Source organism: Dipodomys merriami, unplaced genomic scaffold, assembly GCF_024711535.1.
Source record: "Dipodomys merriami isolate MVZ:Mamm:240054 unplaced genomic scaffold, mDipMer1.0.p SCAF_1, whole genome shotgun sequence".
Taxonomy (NCBI): Eukaryota; Metazoa; Chordata; class Mammalia; order Rodentia; family Heteromyidae; genus Dipodomys; species Dipodomys merriami.
The window spans coordinates 116796599-116819851 of record NW_027202270.1 but is presented as its reverse complement, the minus strand read 5'-3'; the positions used below and the strand labels follow the sequence as shown (position 1 = coordinate 116819851).

Here is a 23253-nt window from a genome sequence, read left to right as displayed (position 1 = left end):
CATTTTCTGGATGCCTTCCGTGGGTAAAAACACTTTACAAGTGAGGGAAATGGAAAATAAATACCATAAAAATACTGTCTATACGTATGGCAGTTTTCAGTGCTCCTAGCAGGTTTCTGGAATATAAACAGTTGAAGTACTATGGAAAGAAAGGCACACCTTAAGAATCTTAAATAATAAAATTTTAACCAGAAAACTGCCTGATAAGTCAATACTGTTGTAATGTAAAAGATTATATACATATCTCATGTATACTCAATAACCTTTCATAAAGTAAAGTGGTAGATGCCACTCTCATATACAAATTATAGTATCAAAACTACCAATAAGTGGTGTTGATAAAGAGACCTGACATTGTATGTGCACAAAGGAAAGACAGATTTGATTTAGGGGCTATTTGAATATAATAGTTTCTTCACTACAAAGATAGATAACTATGCCTTCAACACAATAGATACTAGGCTGTGTAACCTAATTATTAACTTAAGCTCTGATTAAGCAAAGTTGGAGTAAATCTTCCAGATGCCCCTGAGATCTGAAATGTTTTACAGAAAGAGGGATAAGGAAAAGCCAGTGTTTATTCTTTTATACTTTGGTAGATGTTAAAATGAATTAAAAGAGTTGTTATGCTCATTTTCCCCCACGCTATATTCCAAAGGATGGCTTGCTTTTATCAGTGACCTACACATCTTAATTTTTAGATCTGTACAGTATCTGCTACCAAATGATTTCATAAACGCATGAATGTTTGGCAATAATAAAAACCAGGTGTGGTAGACATGCTTTGGGGGGACTGCTTCCGGTATAAAATAATACTCAATAGCTTGAAAGGTAATTGAGTCTGGGATTATAATTTAACTACTAACAAGTAATTCATAAGTAGCTTTTGAAAGAAAAAGACAGGAAATAATTTCTCTACAAAACCATTGTTACTAGAGAAAGAAAACCCATAAATGTGTTAAATGTTGCCTTCGTGCAAGTTTACAAAAAGCACACTACTTGTGAATTCGATTTTCCTCTCCAGATCCCCTTCCACTCTCAAATACACTAGAACACAGTTACCTAGCAGAATTCACTCTCCCCTCCACCCCACCCCATTAAAGTCCTCACCACGTGTCATTTGCCAATGGTGCTTTAACATAGCCACTCAGAGGAAAGCATATGGCCTTTTTTAGTCTTTTTTTCCCATGAAATCAAACCTATGTTTCTTAAGAGCAAACATCTGTGTGTAGAATCTCTATAATAAGATGTCCTAGAAACAAAACAGATCCTTTTCAGAGTTAAAAAAAAAAAAAGGGCTGCTAGCCACCTTTAGGCAAACAGCGATTGTCACTAGGCGCCCCCAAATGTTCTGAATGAGTTTTCCAACAGATGCTATCGTAAGACTTTCTCAGCAAAAAGAAAAGAAAAGAAAGACAAATAGGGCAGGAGCGCCTGCCAGGACCTACCCACCTAATCAGGATTTGCAGAAATCCCAAGTCGGAATCTGCAGATCCCATTCTTCCCCCACACACACACACACACCCTCCACCCCAAAGTAACCAGGCTTCCCTCCAAGAAAAGGCAGCAAGGCGCGCGTGCCAGCCCTCCCCACGCCCCAGCTCTCCGAAGTTATCCGGCCGGCTCCGCGCTCCACGTATTCCGAGAAGCACAAACACGCCTCGGGCTTTCCAACCCCGGATCCCCGGCGGGGCCGCGGCCATCCGCGGTGCAGCGGCGGAGACGAGCTCGGGACCCTTTTTAGACATTGCTCCCGGAGATCGGCGCGCACCTGGGCACCGAAGCGAGACTTGGCTCTTTGTGACGCTCCAGCCGGGGTCCGGGCGCCGCCACCCGTCCTGCGGGTGCCCGGGGGGAGGGGGGGGGGGTCCCCCACCTACCCACCGCGCACGCGCGCCGACCGTCCCCCGCACACACCCCGCCGCGGCCCAGGACCGCGCGCTCACCTGCGGCGGCTCCCGCATCCTCGGGGCCGCGCAGCGCTCACTGGCCCGCCTCCCCGGGCGCCTGCGCGCGGCCGCCGCCGCACCCGCACCCGCGCCCGCACCCGCTCATGGGGCTCGCGCGCCTCACTTCCTGTCTCCCCCAGCGCGGCCCGTGGACCATTCCCCTGGGCGAGGCCCGCGGCGGAGACGAAGATCGATCACCGTGGAGGGGTGGGGGGAGGAGGGGCGGCTGCAGTGCGGACCACAGAGAAGCCCGCGGGGCGGCCGGGGAACGCACGGGCCGGGCGGCGGGGCCCGGGGTCCCTCCCCCTGCCGGGCGGAGCGGGGCGGGGCGGGGCGGGAGGCGGCGGCGGCCCGTGACCTCAGAGAGTTGGAATGCGGGCGGCGGGGCTCCGGGGAGGCGCGGACAGCTGCTCCGGGACGCGGGAGGGGCGCCCCGCGTGAGTGCATGTGTGTGTGCGCGTGCCCGGGCGTGTACATGTGTGCGTGTGCATGTGTGCGTGCGTGTTTGTGTGTGTCCGCGCGCGCAATTATTTTAAGTTTCCAAATAAAGCCAGGCTTTTAGTAAAATGCGGAGCGGGGAGGATGGTCACCGCGACTCTGTTGCCGTGGGGTGCCTCGTTTCCTCCCGCGCGCATCTCTCCCTTGGCGCTGGCTCCACACAGCGGACGTACGGTCAGCCCTGGGTGGGAAAGAACACCGCCGGCCCCCAGACACAAAAGTGGATGCTCCCCGAGAACCGGGCTGTGGCCTTTGGGCCACAGAGCTGTGGGCGCACGCAGTAAGCCCCAGGGGAAGTGAGGGGGGAAGGGAGTCAGGGAGCAGGGTCAATTTGTGTGGATTTGAATCCTGCACCACCAGTTGGTACCTGGTTGACCAAGTGCAAGTTTCTTACCTTCTCTGGACATGATCTCTCTCCTGTAAAACGGGAATGGCAATAATCACTACCTAATAAGCTAGAGTAAGATATATGGGAGGAGTTTCATTTAATTCTAGGCCCTGCTAGTAATGTTTATTATTACACTGTACTACTGTGCTGTTTTATTGCCTGTAGTTCAACACCTAAGCTGAGGAGTAAAGCCATGCACCATACCAAGTGTATTTGATCTTGATTTGCATGTGATTTCAGTGGTTAGAACAGAGAAGCTTTCTCTCCCCGCCCCCTTTTTTCTTTTTGTCTTTTTTGAGGGGGTGGGTGCTGGGGTTTGAATTTACATCCTCATGTTTGCTACACAGGTACTCCACTAACTCTACTACGGGAGCATTGCCTGGGCTGGCCTCAAAAACCTTGATCTTCCAGATCTCAGCCTCCTGAGTAGCTAGAATTACAGGCATGAGCTTTGGCAAGAGAACCTTTCAATTTGTACACATTTTAATTTCACTGATTTGTGGTTTCTGGATAGCTATTTAATATTAATAATGTCTCACCTCTAACAAGGGGCAAACATTGAGTTTTTACTACTCCTAAGACACAGTCCTTGCACAGTACAGATACTTCTACATACACTGTGCAAGATACCCACGGCTCAAACCTGGAATCCTAGCTACTCTGAAGGCTGAGATCTGAGGGTCGCAGTTTGAAGCCAGCAGGAAAGTCCACAAGACTCTTGCCGCTAATTAACCACCCAAAAAGCCACTAGTAGAGCTGTGACTCAAGTGGTAGAGCAGCAACCTTGAGGGGAAAAAGCTAAGAGACAGCATGGAGGCCCTGAGTTCAAGCCCCAGTATGGGCACAAGCAGTGTCTCAGGAATGCTTTCTTTTCTTTGTTTCTGGTATGTTCTAATCCAAACCCTCACCATGTTGCATGCTCCTTACCACGTCATCACTGAGAATCCACGGTGAAGCTCTGCTGCCTGCCTTTTGAGGACTTGTCTATCCATCTTTCTTTCTCTCAAGTGCTTCTTAGGTTCCCCTTAAGTACTTTTGCCCAGGCAGCAGGACCATCAGCCCTGCTTCCATTTCACTGCAGTTTCTACTTTTTACCAGCCTGACTTCAAGACTCCTGCCAGAGCAACTTTCTAGCCACTCCATTCCCGTCATCTGCAACTTGGCAGCAGCTTTGAAAATTGTCTCCTGGAGGTTTCTTTTACATCCAGAATTCCTAGGACAGTACTGGACACAGAGGAGGCACTAAATAAAAACCTGCTAATTGAATCGGGAAGAAAATAAAAGAAACTTAAAAATAGAAAATGATCATAAAACCCAAGTGGTGTTTTAGACAACTAAATCGGGCCTCCTCCCCCACAGTCCCCAGATGGCATTTACTGACCGAGTACTTAAGCCCCATTTTCCCTCAGTCATGTTCATTTGGCAGTAACATCCCTACCACCAGGCCTGTGAACAAACCTCTCAAAGTGTTAGACCTAAGAATATTAGTGACTTACGTGTTCTTTGTAAGGGAATGGTGTAATTTATATGGCTCAACCGCTAAAAGATACACCAAAAAAAGTATAAGTGAAAAAGTCCTCTCCCCATTCCACCATCGGGTAGACACCCATCTTTTCTGGAATAATCAGTATTACCTCATCCCTGAGTTCAGAAAGGTTTTTTCTATAAAGCTATCATCTACAACATATAGATGTATATGGGTGTGTGAGTGTGTGGGTCCTGGGGCTTAAACTCAGGCCTTAAGCTCTTACTTGTTTTTTACTAAAGGATGGGGTTCTACCATTTGAGCCATACCTCCACTTTCAGACCACTATTTTCCTTTTTGTCTGTGTGCATGTGTCAGTGCTAGGGTTTGAATTCAGGTCCTGAGTGCTGTCTCTGACCTTTATCTCTCTCAAAGCTAGTGCTCTATCCCTTGAGCCACAGCTTCACTTCCAGCTTTTTTGGTAGTTGAATGGGATAAGAGTCTGACAGACTTTCCTCCCCAGGGTGGCTTTGAACTGCAATCTTCATACCTCAACCTCCTAAGTAGGTAGGATTACAGTCCAGAGTCACCAGTGTCAGCTAGAGTGCTATTTTCTCTTTCTTTCTTTCCTTTTTTAATTTTTTTTTTTTTTGGTCAGTTGTGGGACTTGAACTCTGGGCCTGGGTGCTGTCCCTCAGCTCTTCAGCTCAAGGCTAGCACTCTACTACTTGAGCCATAGCACCACTTCTGGCTTTTTCTGCTTATGTGGTGCTGAGGAATGTAACCCAGGGCCTCATGCATGCAAGGCAAGCATTCTACCCGAGTCACCTTCCCAGCCCCTCTTTTCTTCCCTCCTTTCTTCCTTCCTTTCTTTCCTGGTCCTGGGGCTTGAACTCAGGACCTGGGCGCTATCCCTGAGCTGCTTTTGCACAAGGCTAGCACTTTACCAGCACCACTTCTGGCTTTTTCTGTTTATGTGGTGCTGAGGAATGGAACCCAGGACCTCATGCATGCAAGGCAAGAACTCTACCACTGAGCCACATTCCCAGCCCCATAGACTCCTTCCTTCCTTCCTTCCTCCCTTCCTTCCTTCCTTCCTTCCTTTTTCTTTCTTTTCTTTCTTTCTTTTTCTTCCCCCCTCCTCTTTCTCTCTCTCTTTCTTTCATTTTTTTTTTTTTTGCTGGTCATCAGGCCTGAATTCTGGGCCTGGGTGCTGTCCCTCAGTACTTCAGCTCAAGGCTGGTACTCTACCACTTGAGCTACAGTGCCACTTCTGGCTTTTTCTGCTTATGTGATGCTGAGGAATCGAACCCAGGGCCTCATGTATGCAAGGCAAGCACTCTACCATTAAGCTACCTTCCCAGCTCCTAGACTGCTATTTCCTTACAAACCAAAAAAAAAATCTACTCCAGATGCAGTCATCTGTAATATTAGTCGCTCACTGAGATCTGAGGATTACCATCCAAAGCCAACCCAGATAGGAACATCCATGAGACTCTTTAGCTTCAATCAACCCCCCCCAAAAAAAAAAGCTGGAAGTGGAGCTATGGCTCAAGTGGTAGAAGGCCTTGAGGTAAAAGTCTTGAGGCCTTGAGTGAAAAAGCAAGGGACAGCATCCAGGCTGTGAGTTCAAGCCCCAACACCAACACACATATACACACACACACACACACACACAATCTGAATTGCTAACGGTGAATGCCTACTATATTGCATCATATAAACTCATAACCTTTGTTAAGAACCCATATTGAGTCCAGTTTAGTGGTGCATACCTGTAATCTCAGCATTCAGAAGACAGAGGAAGGAGAATCTTAAAGGTTGTTTTTGTTTTTAAAGTAATTATTCTTTGTACTGCTACTGGGGCTTGCTCTTGCTCAAGCTTCTTCAGTCATGGCTGTCATTGTACCACTTGAGCCATACCTCCAGTCCAGAATCATGGGTGGTGTTTGTTTTTTTTTTTTTTGTCAGTTGTGGGGCTTGAACTCAGAGCCTGGATGCTGTCCCTGAGCATTTGTGCTTAGTGCTAGCATTCTACCCATTGAGCTCCACTTCTGGCTTTTGGGTTTTTTTTGGTGGTTAAATGGTGATAAGAGTCTCATGGATTTCTCTGCACAGGCTGGCTTTGAACTGTGATCCTCAGATCTCAGCTACCTGAGTAACTAGGATTACAGGAGTAAGCCACACGTGTCTGGCTCAATCTAAACTTTTTTTTGGGGGGGGGGAGGGGAGGGTCTGGTCGTGGGAGCTGAACTCTGGGCCTGGGCGCTGTCCCTCAGCTCTTCAGCTCAAGGCTAGCGCTCTACCACTTGAGCCACAGCACCACTTCCAGCCTTTTTTGCTTATGTGGTGCTGAGGAATTAAACCCAGGGCCTCAGGCATGCAAGGCAAGCGTTCTACCACTGAGCCACCTTCCCAGCCCTCAATCTAAAATCTTGAGTTTAAGGCCAGCTTGATATACCCAGGAAGCCCCTGCAAATAAATAAACAAACAAATAAATAAAAATCAAACTTGAAGCCGGGCGCTGGTGGCTCATGCCTGTAATCCTAGCTACTCAGGAGGCTGAGATCTGAGGATCGCGGTTCAAAGCCAGCCCGGGCAGGAGAGACCGTGAGACTCCTATCTCCAATAAACCACCAGAAAACCGGAAGTGGCGCTGTAGCTCAAGTGGTAGAGCGCTCGCCTTGAGCTGAAGAGCTGAGGGACAGCGCCCAGGCCCAGAGTTCAAGCCCCACGACCAACAACAACAACAAAAAAACTCAAACTTGAAGTAATGCTCCTTCCTAGAACAAATACAAAGATGAGGTTGCCTTGGGGAGGAATGAGGAAAAGCTGGAACTGAAATTTCCTTTGATCTCAGTCCTTACCTTGAACTCTGACTGCTAAGCATAACATGACATCAGGCACAGCCCTTTTCAAGTTGCACCAGAGTGATGATTTTCTGGATGGATTTGGTTGGGCTTCAAGGAAATAGTTGAAAGCAACCATCTCAGGAGACCACAGGGACAGAGGCACGTACAGCAAAAGGAGTTTATTGTCAGCAGGAGTTGACAAGGCCACTTCTCTCATATCAGGGGCCATTTTATACTCAGGGGACTAGAGGCAGGAAGTATGGGAAGTCCTCTGCATGTATGCCCAGCTGAATGCTAAAGATGGCACATAACTGCATCTGGGTTTTCTAATTGTAACATGTATTAGAGGCTAGGTATTGCAGGGGAAAAAGTGAAGAAGATGCACTATTGGGCCCACAAGGACTCACCCTGTGAATATATAAATCTAGTGGGCAAGGAAATTTAGACCTGGGTATAAACTCCAAATGGATTGGTAATGTCTAGTTAATCATTATGATTAACCTATCTTTGAGTCTACAAGGGCAAATGCAAATTAATTAAGAACTTAGAAAAGAAAAGAGCTGGGGGGGGCTGGGAAGATGGCTCTGGTAGAGCGCTTGCCTCGTATGCATGAGGCCGTGGGTTTGATTCCTCAGCACCACATAAGCAAAAAGAAAAAAGCCGGAAGTGGTGCTGTGGCTAAAGTGGTAGAGTGCTAGCCTTGAGCTGAAGAACTGAGGGACAGCGCTCAGGCCCAAAGGTCAGGCCCCACGACCAGAACCAAAAAAAAAAAAAAAAAAGAAGAAAAGAGCCAGGCTGGGCACGGGTGGCTCATGCCTATAATCCTCTCTACTCAGGAGGCTGAGATCTGAGGATTGAGGTTCAAAGCCAGACCGGGCAGGAAAGACCGTGAGACTCTTATCTCCAATAAACCACTCAGAAAACTAGAAGTGGTGCTGTAACTCAAGTGGTAGAGTGCTCTCCTTGAGCAGAAGAGCTGAGGGACAGTGCCCAGGCCCAGAGTTCAAGCCCCATGAGTGACCTCCCCCCCCAAAAAAAGAGTCAGTTGCTGTTGGCTTACTCCTGTAACCCTGGCTACCCAGGAGGCTGAGATCTGAGGATCATGATTCAAAGCCAGCCCAGGCTGGAAAGTCCATGAGACTTATCTCCAATTAACCACCAGAAAATTGGAAGTGGTACTGTGGTTCAAAGTGGCAGAACACTAGCCTTGAGCAAAAGAGCTGAGGGACAGTGCCCAGGCCCTGGGTTCAAGCCCCATGACTAAAAAAGAAAAGCATTCCAGGATGGAGGAAACTCATTTCCTTCCTTCCATACCATATAGAGACACATACAAATTAGAAATCCAGCTGAAATGCAGCTGTGCGGAGGCTGCAGCTGCAGGAGAACCACTATGAGAGGACTCAGGCTCCAGGAGTTGAGGGCACTTGGGCTTCTATAAATTCATAGCAATGCTCTTTTCAGTTTTCTTCTCTGGTTGGAAGGTAGCCTAGGGCCCACTTAGCTCAGCTGCAGCTTGTTGTAGTCTGGTCTCATACTGTCCCTTAGAGCAAAGGTGGGGAACTTTTTTTCTGGCAAAGACCATTTGGATATTCAGAACATCTTTGCAAGCCATATACAATGATCAGGCAGGCAGCTGACGAGAACATGTGAAAAGTATAGCACGTGTCCTGTCATGGCCAAGTAATTTCAAGGGCATCAATCAATGAATGAATGAATTTTTGTGCATGTCCTGGGGTGTGAACTCAGACCCTGGACACTGTCCCTGAGCTCATATGCTCAAGGATAGTGCTCTAGCTCTTTGAGCCACAGCTCCATTTTCATCTTCTTGGTAGTTAAATTGGAGATAAGAGTCTCATAAACTTGCTTGCCCAGGCTGGCTTTGAACTGCAAGCCTAAGATCTGGGCCTCCTAAGTAGCTAGGATCAAGGGCTTTACTATACATTCTGTGGGGACCACATGCTGGTCTGGTTTAATATTTCTTTCTTTCTTTTTTTTTTTTTTGTTAGTTGTGGGGCTTGAACTCTGGGCCTGGGTGCTGTCCTCCAGCTCTTCAGCGCAAGTGAGTGCTCTACCACTTGAGCCACAGTATCACTTCTGGTTTTCTGGTGGTTAATTAGAGATAAGTCTCATGGACTTTCCTGCCCTGGCTACCTTTGAACCGTGGTCCTCAGATCTCAGCCTCCTGAGTAGCTAGGATTACAGGCATGAGCCACTGTGCCTGGCTTGGTTTAATATTCCTAAAAATCCAGTACCTTTCCTCCTTTGATGATGTGTTTTATGAAGCTGCATCACAGAGAGAAACACCTACAATAACCTGGAACCCCCCAAAACCATTGGCTTACTGTGGATACTCTTCTGTAACACCTTGGATCAACTGAGATCAGAATGTGTTTGGTTCTCAAATAGTCTCCAAGTTCCCTGAACTGGGCCTGGGAGTTGTCCCTCAGCTTTTCAGCTCAAGGCTAGCACGCTACCACTTGAGCCACAGTACCACTTCCGGCTTTTTCTGCTTATATGATGCTGAGGAATGGAACCCAGGCCCTCATGCATGCAAGGCAAGCACTCTACCACTGAGCCACCTTCCTAGCCCCTGTTCTTCAATATCTTTTAGTAAGTTTCATTATTCTAAATACATTTGAATAAAAACACTTTGGTTTTATTTTTCACTTTTTTGTTGGTCATGGGGCTTGAACTCAGGGCCTGGACATTGTCTCTGAGCTTTTTCAGCTGAAGGCTAGTGCTTTACTACTTTGAGCTATAGTGCTACTTCCAGTTTCCTGGTGATTAACAGGAGATAAGAGTCTCACAGTTTCCTGCCCAGGCTGCATTTGAACCACAATCCTCAGATCTCAGCCTCCTGAGTAGCTAGAATTACAGACACAAGCCACCAGCAGCCAGCTAACATTTTATATTTTTAAAGATCCCTCACCTAGTATTATCTATATATCGACTGACAATTTACCAATGATCCAACAATGATAAAAATGCTTTTATTCTTAGTTCTAAAAAGGTGCGTAAAGAAATAGTAAAAAGACTTACCTTCATTCAGACTGAGTGGCATGAAAGCAGAGACTTTGTCTTGCTCATCTGTGTGCTCTGGCTTCAACCAGTGTCTGGCTCAGTTGCAGTCATTTAATTTTTAATAAACAAGCATAATGCAGCTATGAGGTAGCAGTCTGTTCCACAAATATTAACTTACTTCATAATGACTCTTTGGGCCGGGCGCTGGTGGCTCACGCCTGTAATCCTAGCTACTCAGGAGGCTGAGATCTGAGGATCGCGGTTCAAAGCCAGCCCGGGCAGGAGAGACCGTGAGACTCCTATCTCCAATAAACCACCAGAAAACTGGAAGTGGCGCTGTAGCTCAAGTGGTAGAGCGCTCGCCTTGAGCTGAAGAGCTGAGGGACAGTGCCCAGGCCCAGAGTTCAAGCCCCACGGCCGACAAAAAAACAAAACAAAACATAATGACTCTTTGCAGTGGAAACTAGAATAACTGCCACAGATGAGGAAACTGAGGCACAGAGAGAAGAAATAAATTGCCTAAGTTTTCATGGGTCACCATTCAAACCCAGCCAGTGTAGTTCCAGTCACACTGCTTCTCTGCCTCCCACTAATGCGGTATATACAATAATTGGATTTATAGAGGAAGAATGCTTTTCTTTTTTCTTTTCTTTTGTTGGTCATGGGGCTTGAACTCTTGGCGTGGGCGCTGTCCCTCAGCTCTTCAGCTCATGGCAAGCACTATTCTACCACTTGAGCCACAGAGCCACTTCCCGTTTTCTGGTGGTTTATTGGAGATAAGAATTTCACGAACTTTCCTGCCAGGGCTAGCTTTGAACTATGATCCTCAGATCTCAGCCTTCTGAGTAGCTAGGATGACAGCTGGGTGAGCCACCAGCGCCTGGCATAAGAATGCTTTTCTAAAGTAAGTCTTTGATATCTTTTAACCTACAAATATTTAATAGGTGCTTATTATGTATCCAATATCCTGAAAGACTTTGTAGAACTGTCTAGACCCACAGAGCTCAGTTTTACAGTTTTGCTATGAAGAATTAAAACACACACAAATTTACATTATAAAATATATAGTTACATTAGTATTTACCATTTAGATACTGTAGGTATCTGATGGTTCATTGGAAATAAGCTCTCATGGACTTTCTACCTTCCTCAGGCTGGCTTTGAGCCTCTATCCTCAGATCTCAGCCTGCTGAGTAGTTAGGATTACAGGCATGGGCCACTGGTGCTTGGCTTGTTTTGTGGTCATTTATTATCCAGCAAGAGATAACTAATAGAAACCAATCAGGAGTTAGTGGCAGCCGGGGGGAGAAACTTCTGTTTATGTCTATTCTGCTTCCAAAATTTGGTGATCAGAGACAGACAGAATTGAGTTACTAAGGAGAGAAATAAGGAAAACTGCTGTAGAAAATAATTTGAACGTGAGAAGGGGAGGTGATGAAGATGACCTCGTAATGCCTGGATTTGGAGAAAATAAACTAGGCCTAGTCGCTTAAAACTTGGGGAGTTTGAAAACTCAAGGAAAAAACATTAAAGAAGTCCAAAGGGGGAGGAGGAGGAGGTGATGGAGGAGGGACAAAAGGAGAGGGAAGGGGGGAAAACAGAGGAGGAGGAAGGGGGGTGGGGAGAGGGAAAGGGAAGGAGGAGGGAGGGAAGAGGCAGGGGAAGGGACGGTGAAGGAGGAGGGGTAAAGAAAGGGGAGAAGAGTCATTCTGAAAGTCCAGGATGTGGGCAGGGCTCCGAGAGACCGAACACGATCCTGGAGCGCTGTGGAGTTCGTAGTCAGGACCCTGTCGGATGGAATCAGTTGTGTGGAATTAGTGACACCTCTAGGAGACACAGGTAAGAAACTGGAAGGTTCAGAGTCGAGTAAGCAGCATCCGTACCATTTCAACCGTAAGGAAAGGCTGGAATTTGAATCCAGATCTTACACTTTGATGTCCTTCTTACTATCCAAAGGGGAGTAAAACCGAGAACGAGGGCGGACGGGGAGCAGCACTTCCGAGGTACAGTGGAGGCTGCGCCCAGCCAGGCCACCTGCCCGCCGCGGTCCTCCGTGCCGCCAGCAGGGGTCACCCGAGTCCCCAGGCTCGGCAGCGTGAGACGTGCGCAGGCGCGTGCGCAGGCGCACACTCTCCCTCCCCCCTCTGCGCTCGCACGGGGACGCTGGGCCGGCGGGGGCGGGGACACGGCGGAGCGGCCGTGAAGGCGGCGGAGGCTCGAGCCCGGAGCGTGCGGGGGTCGAGCGGCTGGCTCCAGCGGAACGAAGCGCCGCGCCGTGCTGTGCTGCCGACTCGGACGCCCGCCGCTGAGCCATGGAGATTGGCACCGAGATCAGCCGAAAGATCCGGGTGAGGCCGGCGTCAGCCGGTGCCGGGCGGCCGGCGGGGAACCAGGCCCGGCGGGCGGTTGCCAGGAGTAACGGGGCCGGGGGGCTCGTCCCGCCGCGCCGCCTCGTCGTCTCCGCTTCCGGCCTTGGCGACAGCGGCGGGCCTCGGGGGGTGGGGGGGTCGCGGCCGGGGCCCCGGGGACGCGTGCGGGAATGGCGGGAGTCGCGCAGCGAGGCCGAGGCGCAACTCGTGCGTCGCGGGCCGCGGCGGAGGGGGGAGGGACGGGGAGGGGGGAGGTCGAGGCGCAGCCCCGCCCCCACCCGGCGGCCCCGGGGCGGGAGTGCGCCGGGCGCGCGCGCGGTGGGGTCCCCGGGGCGGGAGTGCGCAGGGCGCGCGCGCGGTGGGGCCCCCGGGGCGGGAGTGCGCCGGGCGCGCGCGCGGTGGGGCCCCCGGGGCGGGAGTGCGCAGGGCGCGCGCGCGGTGGGGCCCCGGGCTGAGGGGCGCGCGCCACCCCCCGGGGGTGCGGAAGGGGGGCGCGCGCGGGCGCGACGCCGCGGAAGGTCCGGTCGCCGGCGGTTCTCACCTTTGCCTTATCTCCCCCCCTTCCCCCGCCTAGAGTGCCATTAAAGGGAAATTGCAAGAATTAGGAGCTTACGTGGGTAAGTTTTGCCTTGTCGTGAAACCTAACAGAATGCACGTAGGCTCCGCAGCTTTCCGTGTTTTAGGCGTGCTTTTGACCTTCGACCCAGTGTCGCCTTGGTGGGTTCTTCTTGGGCTGCATTTTATGGAACAGTCTGGCAATCAGCAACCTCCTCTCTCTCTCTCTCTCTGCCTTCCTTCTTTCCTGTCGTGGGGCCTGCACTCTGAGCCCAATATCTGGACGCTGTCCCTCAGCTCTTCAGCTCAAGGCTAGCGCACTACCACTTGAGCCCCAGTCACTTCCGGTTTTTTCTGCGTCTGTGGTGCTGAGGAATAGAACCCAAGGCCTCATGCATGCGAGGCAAGCGCTCTACCAGTGAGCCACCTTCCCAGCCCCAACCTACCTCTTCTTCCAGTCTCTACTACACCTTCTTCCCCAACTCTAATATGATGTTTTGAGTTTACTTTTCTGAGCTAAGACTGTGGCTTAATTTTCTGTAATGTGTCACATTTGTGTGTGTGTGTGTACACATACTTGTGTACTCTAATACTATGTTTTGAGTTTACTTTCCTGAGCTAAGACTGTGGCTTAATTTTCTGTAATGTGTCAAATTTGTGTGTGTGTGTGTGTGTGGATGTGTGTGTGTGTATACACATACTTGGTATGTGTACTGGAGCTGGAATGTGTCCAGGTTCTGGACGCTGCTCCCTTAGCTTTTGTGCCTATGCCTGAGACTTTTATCAACTTGAGCCACAGTTCCACTTCTGGCAATTAATTGGAGATGAGTCTCATGGACTTCCTTGTCCAGGCTGGCTTCAAACTGCAGTCTCAGATCTCAGCCTCATGAGTAGCTAGGATTATAGTTTTGAGCCACCAGTGTGCCAGCTGATTCACTGAGTTTTATCTTTAGATCTTGAATGTTCATCTACCACTGTGTCAGAATGAGTTTACACTGGGCCATGTGCCTGGCCTTTGCTGGTTCTCTGTGGTGTTCTCTATGTACTTACATACCCAAGAAAACACTGAAAAGGTATGTGATAATATCCATAGTTGTTCAGACAGGAAAGTCTGAGTTTTGCCTACTTTAGCAAAGTTTTATTGAGACCTGGGACAGTTTGACTCTAAAGCTGGTAGTTCCTAGAAAAATGATAGCTACTTTTTTTTTCTCCAGTCCTGAGGCTTGAACTCAGGGTATAGGCACTGTCCCTGAGCTTCTTTTGCTCAAGGCTAGCACTCTTACCACTTGAGCTATAGTGTTACTTCCAGTTTTCTGCTGGTTTATTGGAGATGATTCTCAAAGACTTTGCTCCCACAGTCCTCAGATCTCAGCCTTCTAAGTAGCTAGCATTACAGGCATGAGCCACCAGTGCCCAGCTCTGAATGATAACTTTTAAAGGGAACAGTTTGTTGCCAGGCACATAGGCTTACCCCTAGAATTCCAGCTATGTTGGACTTGTAAGTCCAAGGATCCTGGGGGTTGAGGGTAGGGGGACAGAGACCCTTGCTGAAAGATAGCTAAAGCAGAAAGGGCCTGGGGTATGTCTGAAGTGGTAGAATACTTGCTTGGCTAGCAAGCATGCAGCCCTGAGTTCAAATCCCAAACTAGCTGAAGAAAGGGAGGAGAAACAGACGTATGTGATTGAGTTGAACACCAAGTTAGCCACTAAATTTTCCTGAAACTTTTTTTTTTGTTGTTGGTCGTGGTGCTTGAACTCTGGGCCTGGGTGCTGTCCCTCAGCTCTTCAGCTCAAGGCTAGCATAGTACCATGAGCCACTGCACAGCTTCCCGTTTTCTGGTGATTTATTGGAGATAAGAGTCTCACAGCCTTTCCTGTCCAACTGGCTTTGGACTGTGATCCTCATATCAGCCTTCTGAGAAGCTAGAATCACAGGTGTGAGCCACCGGTGCCCAGCTTCCTGAAACTTTTTTTTTGTTGTTCGGTCATGGGGCTTGAACTCTGGGCTTGGGTGCTGTCCCTGCGCTCTTCAGCTCAAGGCAAGCGCTCAACCACTCGAGCCACAGCACCACTTCCTTCCTGAAACATTTTTAACTCCATCCCCACCATCATCCCCTACAGAACCTACAGCTTGTAATATGGACCTGTGCATGCTCAACACTAGCACTCTTATCATTTGAGCCACTGCTTTTCAGCTTTTTGGTCGTTTTTAGAGATAGGAGTCTCAGACTTCCCTGCCCAGGAATCACAGTCCTCAGATCTCAGCTTCCTGAGTAGCTAAGATGCATGTTCTTAGATATTTTGGCAGATGTAGGGGTTAAAAACAAAAAAAAAACTTTGTTGCCAATGATAAGTAAATTGGACTTAGAAATAAAAATTCGAGTTTTGCAAAATTTGTATCTACTTTCATGAACTTGACAGCTTCCCAGTACTGGAAGACTTTGTGATGACTGTGGAGAAACTTGACAGACTTAACACTTGTTGTGTTTCGGTGTAGTATCAAAGAAGACTATATTATCTGTAAAAGCTATTAAAATATTCCTTTTCCAACTATATATCCGTGAGACTAAGTTTTCTTCACATTTTTCAATGTGAACATTACCACAGCAGATTAAATGGAAAAAGCAACAATTAGAATCTATATATTTTTTAAACCAGATAGTAAAGTGAGTTGTGAAAATAGAGGGCGGGGAGGGTGGCTCAGTGGTAGAGTGTTTGCCTCAAATGCATGAGGCCCTGGATTCGATTCCTCAACACCACATACACAGAAAAAGCCAGAAGTGGGCTCTGTGGCTTAAGTGGTACACCTCTAGCCTGAACTGAAGAGTTCAGGGATAGTGCCCAGGCCCAGAGTTCAAGCCCCATGACTGACCAAAAAAAAAAGTAGAAAGTAAGCTGGGTGCTGGTGGCTCATGCCTGTAATCCTAGCTGCTCAGAATGCTGAGATCTGAAGATCACCATTCAAAGCCAGCATGGGCAGCAAACTGTTTGCACTAAACCTTTGTTTTAGAAATTTTAGTTTAAATAAAAATTGTGTTAATTTATTGGGCTAATGTGATAGGAGTACTATTCTGAAATAAATTCTTTAAAATTAGCCATTTTAATTTAATCCTCTGGGAAATGAATGCACTCTTGAGATTTCTATAATCTAGCTGGGTGCCGGTAGCTCACACCTGTAATCCTAGCTACTCAGGAGGCTAAGATCTGAGAATCTTGGTTCAAAGCCAGCCGGGGCAGAAAGCCCATGAGACTTATCTCCAGTAAACCACCAGAAGTGGCACTGTGGCTCAAGTGGTAGAGCACTAGCCTTGAGCTGAAGTTCTGAGGGGACAGCGCCCAGGGTCAGAGTTCAAGTCCCATGACTGACAAAAAAAAAAAAAGATTTCTATAATCTGAGATACCTGGTTTTATAAGTAGAAACTCAACAACTACTCATTATTCTCCACTTTCTAATGTGTAATGAAAAGGAAGAAAAATTTGGCTGGGAATTTGGTTTAGTGGTAGAGTGCTTCATGAGGCCTGGGGTTTATTCCTTGGTACCACATAAACAAAAAATAAGTAATTAAAAAAAAATTAAAGCTGAGCTTTCTTGTCTAGTCTAATATAATTCCAGTATAGAATGAGATACATTTTGAAAGCTGGATTTGTATTTTCCGTTACATCAACTTTAAATATTAAATATGAAGGAAAGAAAGTTTTGATATACTTTTCCTTTTAAATAGACGAAGAACTTCCTGATTACATTATGGTGATGGTGGCCAACAAGAAAAGTCAGGACCAAATGACAGAGGACCTATCCCTGTTTCTAGGGAACAACACAGTTCGGTTCACCGTGTGGTATGTTTCAGACTCTCTCTGTCTCAGACTAAAGTTTAGGGAAAATCAGAGTGTTCTGTCTAAAATAAGGTTCTTGCCATTGCAGTTCAGTGTAGAGAGGCAATTTGTGTGTGCTAAGTGCACAGCCTCTGGAGCCTTGTTTCTTCATGTGTGAAAGGATAGTTAATTACCTGTTTTACAGAATTACCAGGAGAATGAAGTCAGCTAATGTTGTTTGCCTGTTTGCCTATGTCATCTGTAGGTACCTTTCTTTTGGTAATTTCTGCATCTCAGTGCTTTTTCCTCTGAGCAAAGACTGCTACATTACTGAGTACTAGGTGTAGATTGGTTCCTCTACTGCATTTTTCTTCCAGTGAGTTACCTTATACCAGACAGTTTTACTACCCCTTATCCCCAGCCTTTTTTCAGTTTGTAAACCTGTATGCTTTCAACAAAAATCTCAGTCATATTTATATCTTGGAAATTAGAAGAAAGAAAAATAAGCAATTTGTGTGTGTATGTTTTGTCAGTCCCTTGAGGCTTGAACTCAGGGCCTGGATTCTGTCCCTGAGCTTTTTTGCTCAAGGCTAGCACTCTACATTTGAGCCACAGCTCCACTTCTTCTTTTTTTGGTTGGTTGTGGGGCTTGAACTCTAGGCGTTGGGCCCTCACTGTCCATTAGCTTGTCAGCTAAAGGCCAGTGCTCTACCACTTGAGCCACAGCACCACTTTTGGTTTTCAGGTGGTTATTTGGAGGTAAGAGTCTCAGGGAGGGGCTGGGAAGGTGGCTCAGTGGTAGAGTGTTTGCCTTGCATGCATGAGGCCCTGGGTTCGATTCCTCAGCACCACATAAGCAAAAAGAAAAAAGCTGGAAGTGGCGCTATGGCTCAAGTGGTAGAGCGCTAGCCTTGAGCTGAAGAGCTGAGGGACAGCGCCCAGGCCCAGAGTTCAGGCCCCAGGACCGGACACCCCCCCCTCCAAAAAAAAAAAAAAAAAAAAAAAGAGTCTCAGGGACTTTGCTGCCTGTGCTGGCTTTGACCCACAATCCTCAGATCTCGGCCTCCTGAGTAGCTAGAATTAGAGGTGTGAGCCACCAGTGCCTGGCAACAAGAAGTTTAAAAAAAAAAAAATTAACTTTTGAAGTCTTTAAATTCCATTTCCAGCATGGAGAGCAGGGAATGTTTTTCTTTTTCCCTACTTTAATCTTGTTATACTGAATTAAACCCTTGTTAAGATCTAAAAAGGAGACATTAATCTTATTATTGATCTGTTGTCTTATACCTTATCTGTTTATAATGTTGGAAAATATGGAATAGCAGTCTTGAGTGAAGCTTTTTGTTTTTGTTTTTAGGCTTCACGGTGTATTAGATAAGCTTCGTTCTGTTACAACTGGTAAGATTTGTAACATTGAGGGTTTTGGGAATTCTTGGCACTGTAGCATATGAATTTTTAGTTTTAAAACTCATGGGGAAAAGGTTAGGGGAAAAAGGCTCCAAAACTTTGAAAACAGTGGTTTATTTGAGCTTTGTAAAGAACTACTTTTTCTTTTTCTTTTTTTTTTTTGGCGGTTGTGGGGCTTGAACTCTGGGCCTGGGTGCTGTCCCTCAGCTCTTCAGCTCAAGGCGAGCGCTCTACCACTTGAGCTACAGCACCACTTCCGGTTTTCTGGTGGTTTATTGGAGATAGGAGTCTCATGGTCTCTCCTGCCCGGGCTGGCTTTGAACCGCGATCCTCAGATCTCAGCCTCCTGAGTAGCTAGGATTACAGGCGTGAGCCACCGGCGCCCGGCTTCTTTTTTTTTTTTTTTGTCAATCGTGGGGCTTGAACTCTGGGCCTGAGTGCTGTCCCTCAGCTCTTCAGCTCAAGGCTAGTGCTCTACCATTTGAGCTACAGCACCACTTACAGTTTTCTGGTGTTTTATTGGAGATAAGAGTTTCACGGAGGACTTTTCTGCCAGGGCTAGTTTTGAACTGCGATCCTCAGATCTCAGCCTCCTGAGTAGTTAGGATTACAGGCGTGAGCCACCTGTGCCCGGCAAGAACTACAGTTTTATAAATATCAATCAGTAAATTTAGTGTGATTTGATAATAACTATGAAAGGGTGCGCCTTATCCTAAAAGTAATTAAACACGTATAAATAATTAACCTCAAAAACTAATTGTCTTGTTATTGTGTAATTGAAAAGTACTTACAAGTCTAGTATTAGTTGAATAAGTTATTAACATGTATTAAAATGATTCTCAAATACACACAAAAACGTCTTGTTTTTTAAAACATGTATTAAAATTTTTTTAAAAACATGTATTTTAAAAAAATCATCTTTTGGGCTGGGAAGGTGGCTCAGTGGTAGAGCGCTTGCCTTGCATGCCTGAGGCCCTGGGTTTGATTCCTCAGCACCACATAAGCAAAAAGAAAAAAGCTGGAAGTGGCGCTGTGGCTCAAGTGGTAGAGCACTAGCCTTGAGCTGAAGAGCTGAGGGACAGCGCCCAGGCCCAGAGTTCAGGCTCCACGACCGGACCCAAAAAAAAAAAAAAAAAAATCATCTTTTATGTAATAGGTGATTATATTTTAAAACTTTAAATAAACCTCTGTTGCTTTTGAGTTGGTGAAGAGAAAATTTAAAGTAGTGAAAAGAGATTAAACTAGACCATGTGTTTTTCTTCCCAGAGCCTTCTAGTCTAAAGTCTCCGGATACCAACATCTTTGATAGTAATGTGCCTTCAAACAAGAGCAGTTTCAGCCGGGGAGATGAGAGAAGGCATGAAGCCACAGTGCCTCCCCTCACCATTTCTAGTACTAGATCTGAGAAAAGAGATTCCAGAGGTTCTTCAAGTTCCCAGGAACAGAAAACCACTAGTGTTAGGTAAGAATCCTATATAGGTCTAATGGGGGCAAATGGGTGTTTGTATGTGGCATTTATATTTTGCTGTTCTTTTTTTTATTGGTCATGGGGCTTGAACTCTGGGCCTGGGCGCTGTCCCTCAGCTCTTCAGCTCAAGGCTAGCACTCTACCACTTGAGCTACAGTGCCACTTCCGGTTTTCTAGTGGTTTATTGGAGATAAGAGTTTCATGGACTTACCTGCTCTGGCTGGCTTTGAACCGCGATCCTCAGATCTCAGCCTCCTGAATAGCTAGGATTAGAGGCGTGAGCCACCAGCGTCCAGCTATATTTTATTTTTCTTACCTTTCAGTTTCTGTTTTCAGAAAATTTTGAAAATAATGAGTGACTTTTTAAATAAAATAATGGGTAAATCTAAGTGATTATCTTCTCTTTCAAATGTAGCAAAGTTATAAAAAATTTAAAGGCTGGGAAAGTGGCTCAGTGGTGGAGTGCTTGCCTCGCATGCATGAGGCCCTGGGTTAGATTCCTCAGCACCACATAAGCAGAAAATGCCAGAAGTAGTGCTGTGGCTCAAGTGGTAGAGTGCTAACTTTGAGCTAAAGAGCTGAGGGTCAGCACTCAGGCCCAGAGTTCAGGCCCCATGACTGGCCCTCCCCCCTAAAAAATGTAATTTAAAAATACTTTTGATTAAAACATATAAAGGAAGTACCCATATTTATTCACTAATTTTTTAAGTATTCTTTGAATATTTGGAGATGAAATTGCCCTCATTTTGATGAACATGATAGCTCAAGCCTGTAACCTTAGCTGCTTAGGAAGAAGAGATTAGAGGATCTTGGTTTGAGGGTAGTGCATGGGGGGGAAAAAGTTTGAGAGAGACTATCTCAACTAGTGGCGGGGTGCAGTTGCTTGAGCCTGTCTTCTCAGCTTCAGGAGAAGAAGCATGATGGGTGGGTACAGTGACATGGAACCTGTCATGTCCTCTGCAGCCTGGGGTTGCACAGGTAAGATTGCAGTCCTGACCTGCTCAGACAACATGAGACCCTATATAAAAAATAACCAACACAAGCCGAGTGCCAGTGGCTCACATGTATAATCCTAGCTAATCAGGAGGCTGAGATCTGGGGATGATGGTTTGATGCCAGCTTGGGCAGCACAGTCTGTGAGACTTTATCTCCAATTAACCACCAAAAAAAAAAAGCCAGAAGTGGAGCTGTGGCTCAAGTGTGGTAGAGTGCTAGTCTTGAGTTCAAAAGCTCAGGGACAATGCCCAGGCCTTGAGTTCAAGACCCTGGACTACTGGCCCCAGAAAAATCCCCCAAACACAAAAGGGGTCGGTAGAATAGCTCATGTGGAAGAGTGCTTGCAGGCCCTGAGTTCAAACTCCAGTTCAAACTCCAATATCACAAATTACATACGTACATATATATATTTTTAAAGCATATATGTATAGTTCTAATTTGGTTGTAATACACTTTTTTTTTAATAGACAGACTTATGATGATGGTGCTGCAACCCGACTAATGTCAACAGTGAAACCCTTGAGGGAGCCGGCACTCTCTGAAGATGTGATTGACATTAAGCCAGAGCCAGATGACCTCATTGATGAAGACCTCAATTTTGTACAAGAGAATCCTTTATCTCAGAAGAAACCTACAGTGACACTTACATATGGTTCCTCTCGTCCTTCTATTGAAATTTATCGACCACCTGCAAGTAGAAATGCAGATGGTGGTGGTCATTTAAATAGGTTGCAATTTCAGCAGCAGCAAAACAGTATTCATGCTGCCAAGCAACTCGAAATACAGAATAGCCAGGTGTATGAAACAGGACGTTTGTGCGAACCAGAATTGCTTAACAGTTTGGAAGAGACTTACAGTCCCTTCTTCAGAACCAGCTTGGAAAAAATGAGTGTGGAGGTTTGTATGTTTTTTGTTTTTTTCCTTTTTCGTCATAGGGCTTGAACTCTGGGCCTGGGCTCAATCCTGAACTCTTTTGCTCAGGGCTAGTAGTACTCTACCACTTTGAGCCACAGCCCTACTTCTGATTTTCTGGTGGCTAATTGGAATTAAGAGTGTCATAGACTTTCTTGCCCTGTCCATCTTTGAACTGCAGTGTTCAGATCTCAGCCTCCTTAGCAGGTTGAAATTACAGAGGCACGAGCCACAGTACTCTGCTGTTTTTTATTTTTTTTTAACGTGTTGAGGTGCTTCTTCCTCTATTACTAGGATTTGAACTTGGATCTTATACTTGCTAAGCAGGCAGTTAATGCTGAGCCTGAAATCAGTTTCTTCAGCGCGCGCGCTGGTGTGTGTGTGTGTGTGTGTGTGTGTGTGTGTGTGTGTGTGTGTGTGTGTGTGTGTGTGTGTGTGTGTGTGTGTGTGTGTGTGTGTGTGTGTGTGTGTGTGTGTGTGTGTGTGTGTGTGTGTGTGTGTGTGTGTGTGTGTGTATTATATATTTAAATTGGGGCTTAATTGATATTAAATAGCATGTGAAGTAACTAAAGACATAATATTTATTTTGCCAGTCCTGGGGCTTGAACTCAGGCCCTGGGTGCACTGTCTCTGGGCTGCTCATTTTGCTCAAGGCTAGTACTCTACCACTTGAGCAGCCACAGCACCACTTCTGGCTTTTTTTGTGTATGTGGTACTGAGGAATTGAACCCAGGCTTCATGCATGCAAGACAAGCACTCTACCACTAAACCACATTCCTAGCACCCTATACATTTATTTTTAAGCTGATTTCTCTGGTATACAGTGTATCATCCCAGTCATTTTTTTTTTCTCCCATGGCCAGTTCCTTAGGTTTTATATATATCTGTACACACACAAACACACAAACATACCTTTCCTTTCTTGGGATTTCTAGTGTTTGAGTTATCTATTGGGTTAGCTATAAATTGTAATTTTGGATGGTTTATAGGTTTTAGATTTTTTTACGGTAATTGTTAAGAGAACAACCAAGTAACTACTTTATTCAATAGTATTGGATGTAGCTGTTTATAAAATGAATATTAGGCTCTTGTTTTAGCTGAAGTTGATAGTTTAAGGTATATATATATTTATTTTTTAGCTTTTGGCTTTGAACCATGATCCTCAATCTCAGCCTTCTGAGTAGCTAGTATTATCACAAACAGGAGCCACCACCTAGCTCCTTGTTATTTTTTTGGGGGGGGGGAGGAGAGGGCTTGGTCGTGGAGCTTGAACTCTGGGCCTGGGTGCTGTCCCTCAGCTATTCAGTGCAAGGCTAGCGCGCTACCACTTGAGCCACAGCGCCACTTCTGGCTTTTTCTGTTTATGTGGTGCTGAGGAATTGAATCCAGGGCCTCATGCATGCAAGGCAAGCATTCTACCACTGAGCCACCTTCTCAGCCCCTCTTTTGTGATTTTTTTTTTTTCCTGGTTGTGGGATTTGAACTCTGGGCCTGGGTGCTGTCCCTCAGTTCTTCAGCTTAAGGTGAGCATTCTATCACTTGAGCCACAGCGCCACTATGGGC

At 46.5% G+C, this 23253-nt stretch overlaps 2 protein-coding genes across 5 annotated transcripts in view; one reads left to right on the top strand and one right to left on the bottom strand.

Moving 5' to 3' along the window:
* Ptpn21 (protein tyrosine phosphatase non-receptor type 21) overlaps positions 1-2158 on the bottom strand; it is a 71690-nt gene extending 69532 nt beyond the window's left edge. The window contains exon 1 of the mRNA XM_070028363.1: positions 1947-2158. The gene's annotated coding sequence lies outside the window, so the exon portion shown is untranslated. The remainder of the gene's footprint in view (positions 1-1946) is intronic.
* A 10185-nt stretch (positions 2159-12343) lies between these two features.
* The window catches only part of Zc3h14 (zinc finger CCCH-type containing 14), a 44240-nt gene continuing 33330 nt past the window's right edge, over positions 12344-23253 (top strand). For 3 of the 4 annotated variants that reach the window (XM_070028339.1, XM_070028323.1, XM_070028314.1), the window contains exons 1-6: positions 12345-12521; positions 13117-13159; positions 16820-16934; positions 18265-18305; positions 19581-19776; positions 21246-21675. In XM_070028339.1, coding sequence (XP_069884440.1) covers positions 12486-12521; positions 13117-13159; positions 16820-16934; positions 18265-18305; positions 19581-19776; positions 21246-21675 — 861 coding nt within the window. In that variant the 5' untranslated portion in view covers positions 12345-12485. Of the gene's footprint in view, positions 12522-13116; positions 13160-16819; positions 16935-18264; positions 18306-19580; positions 19777-21245; positions 21676-23253 lie in introns of all 4 variants that reach the window. The other variant, XM_070028331.1, reaches the window with a different exon arrangement.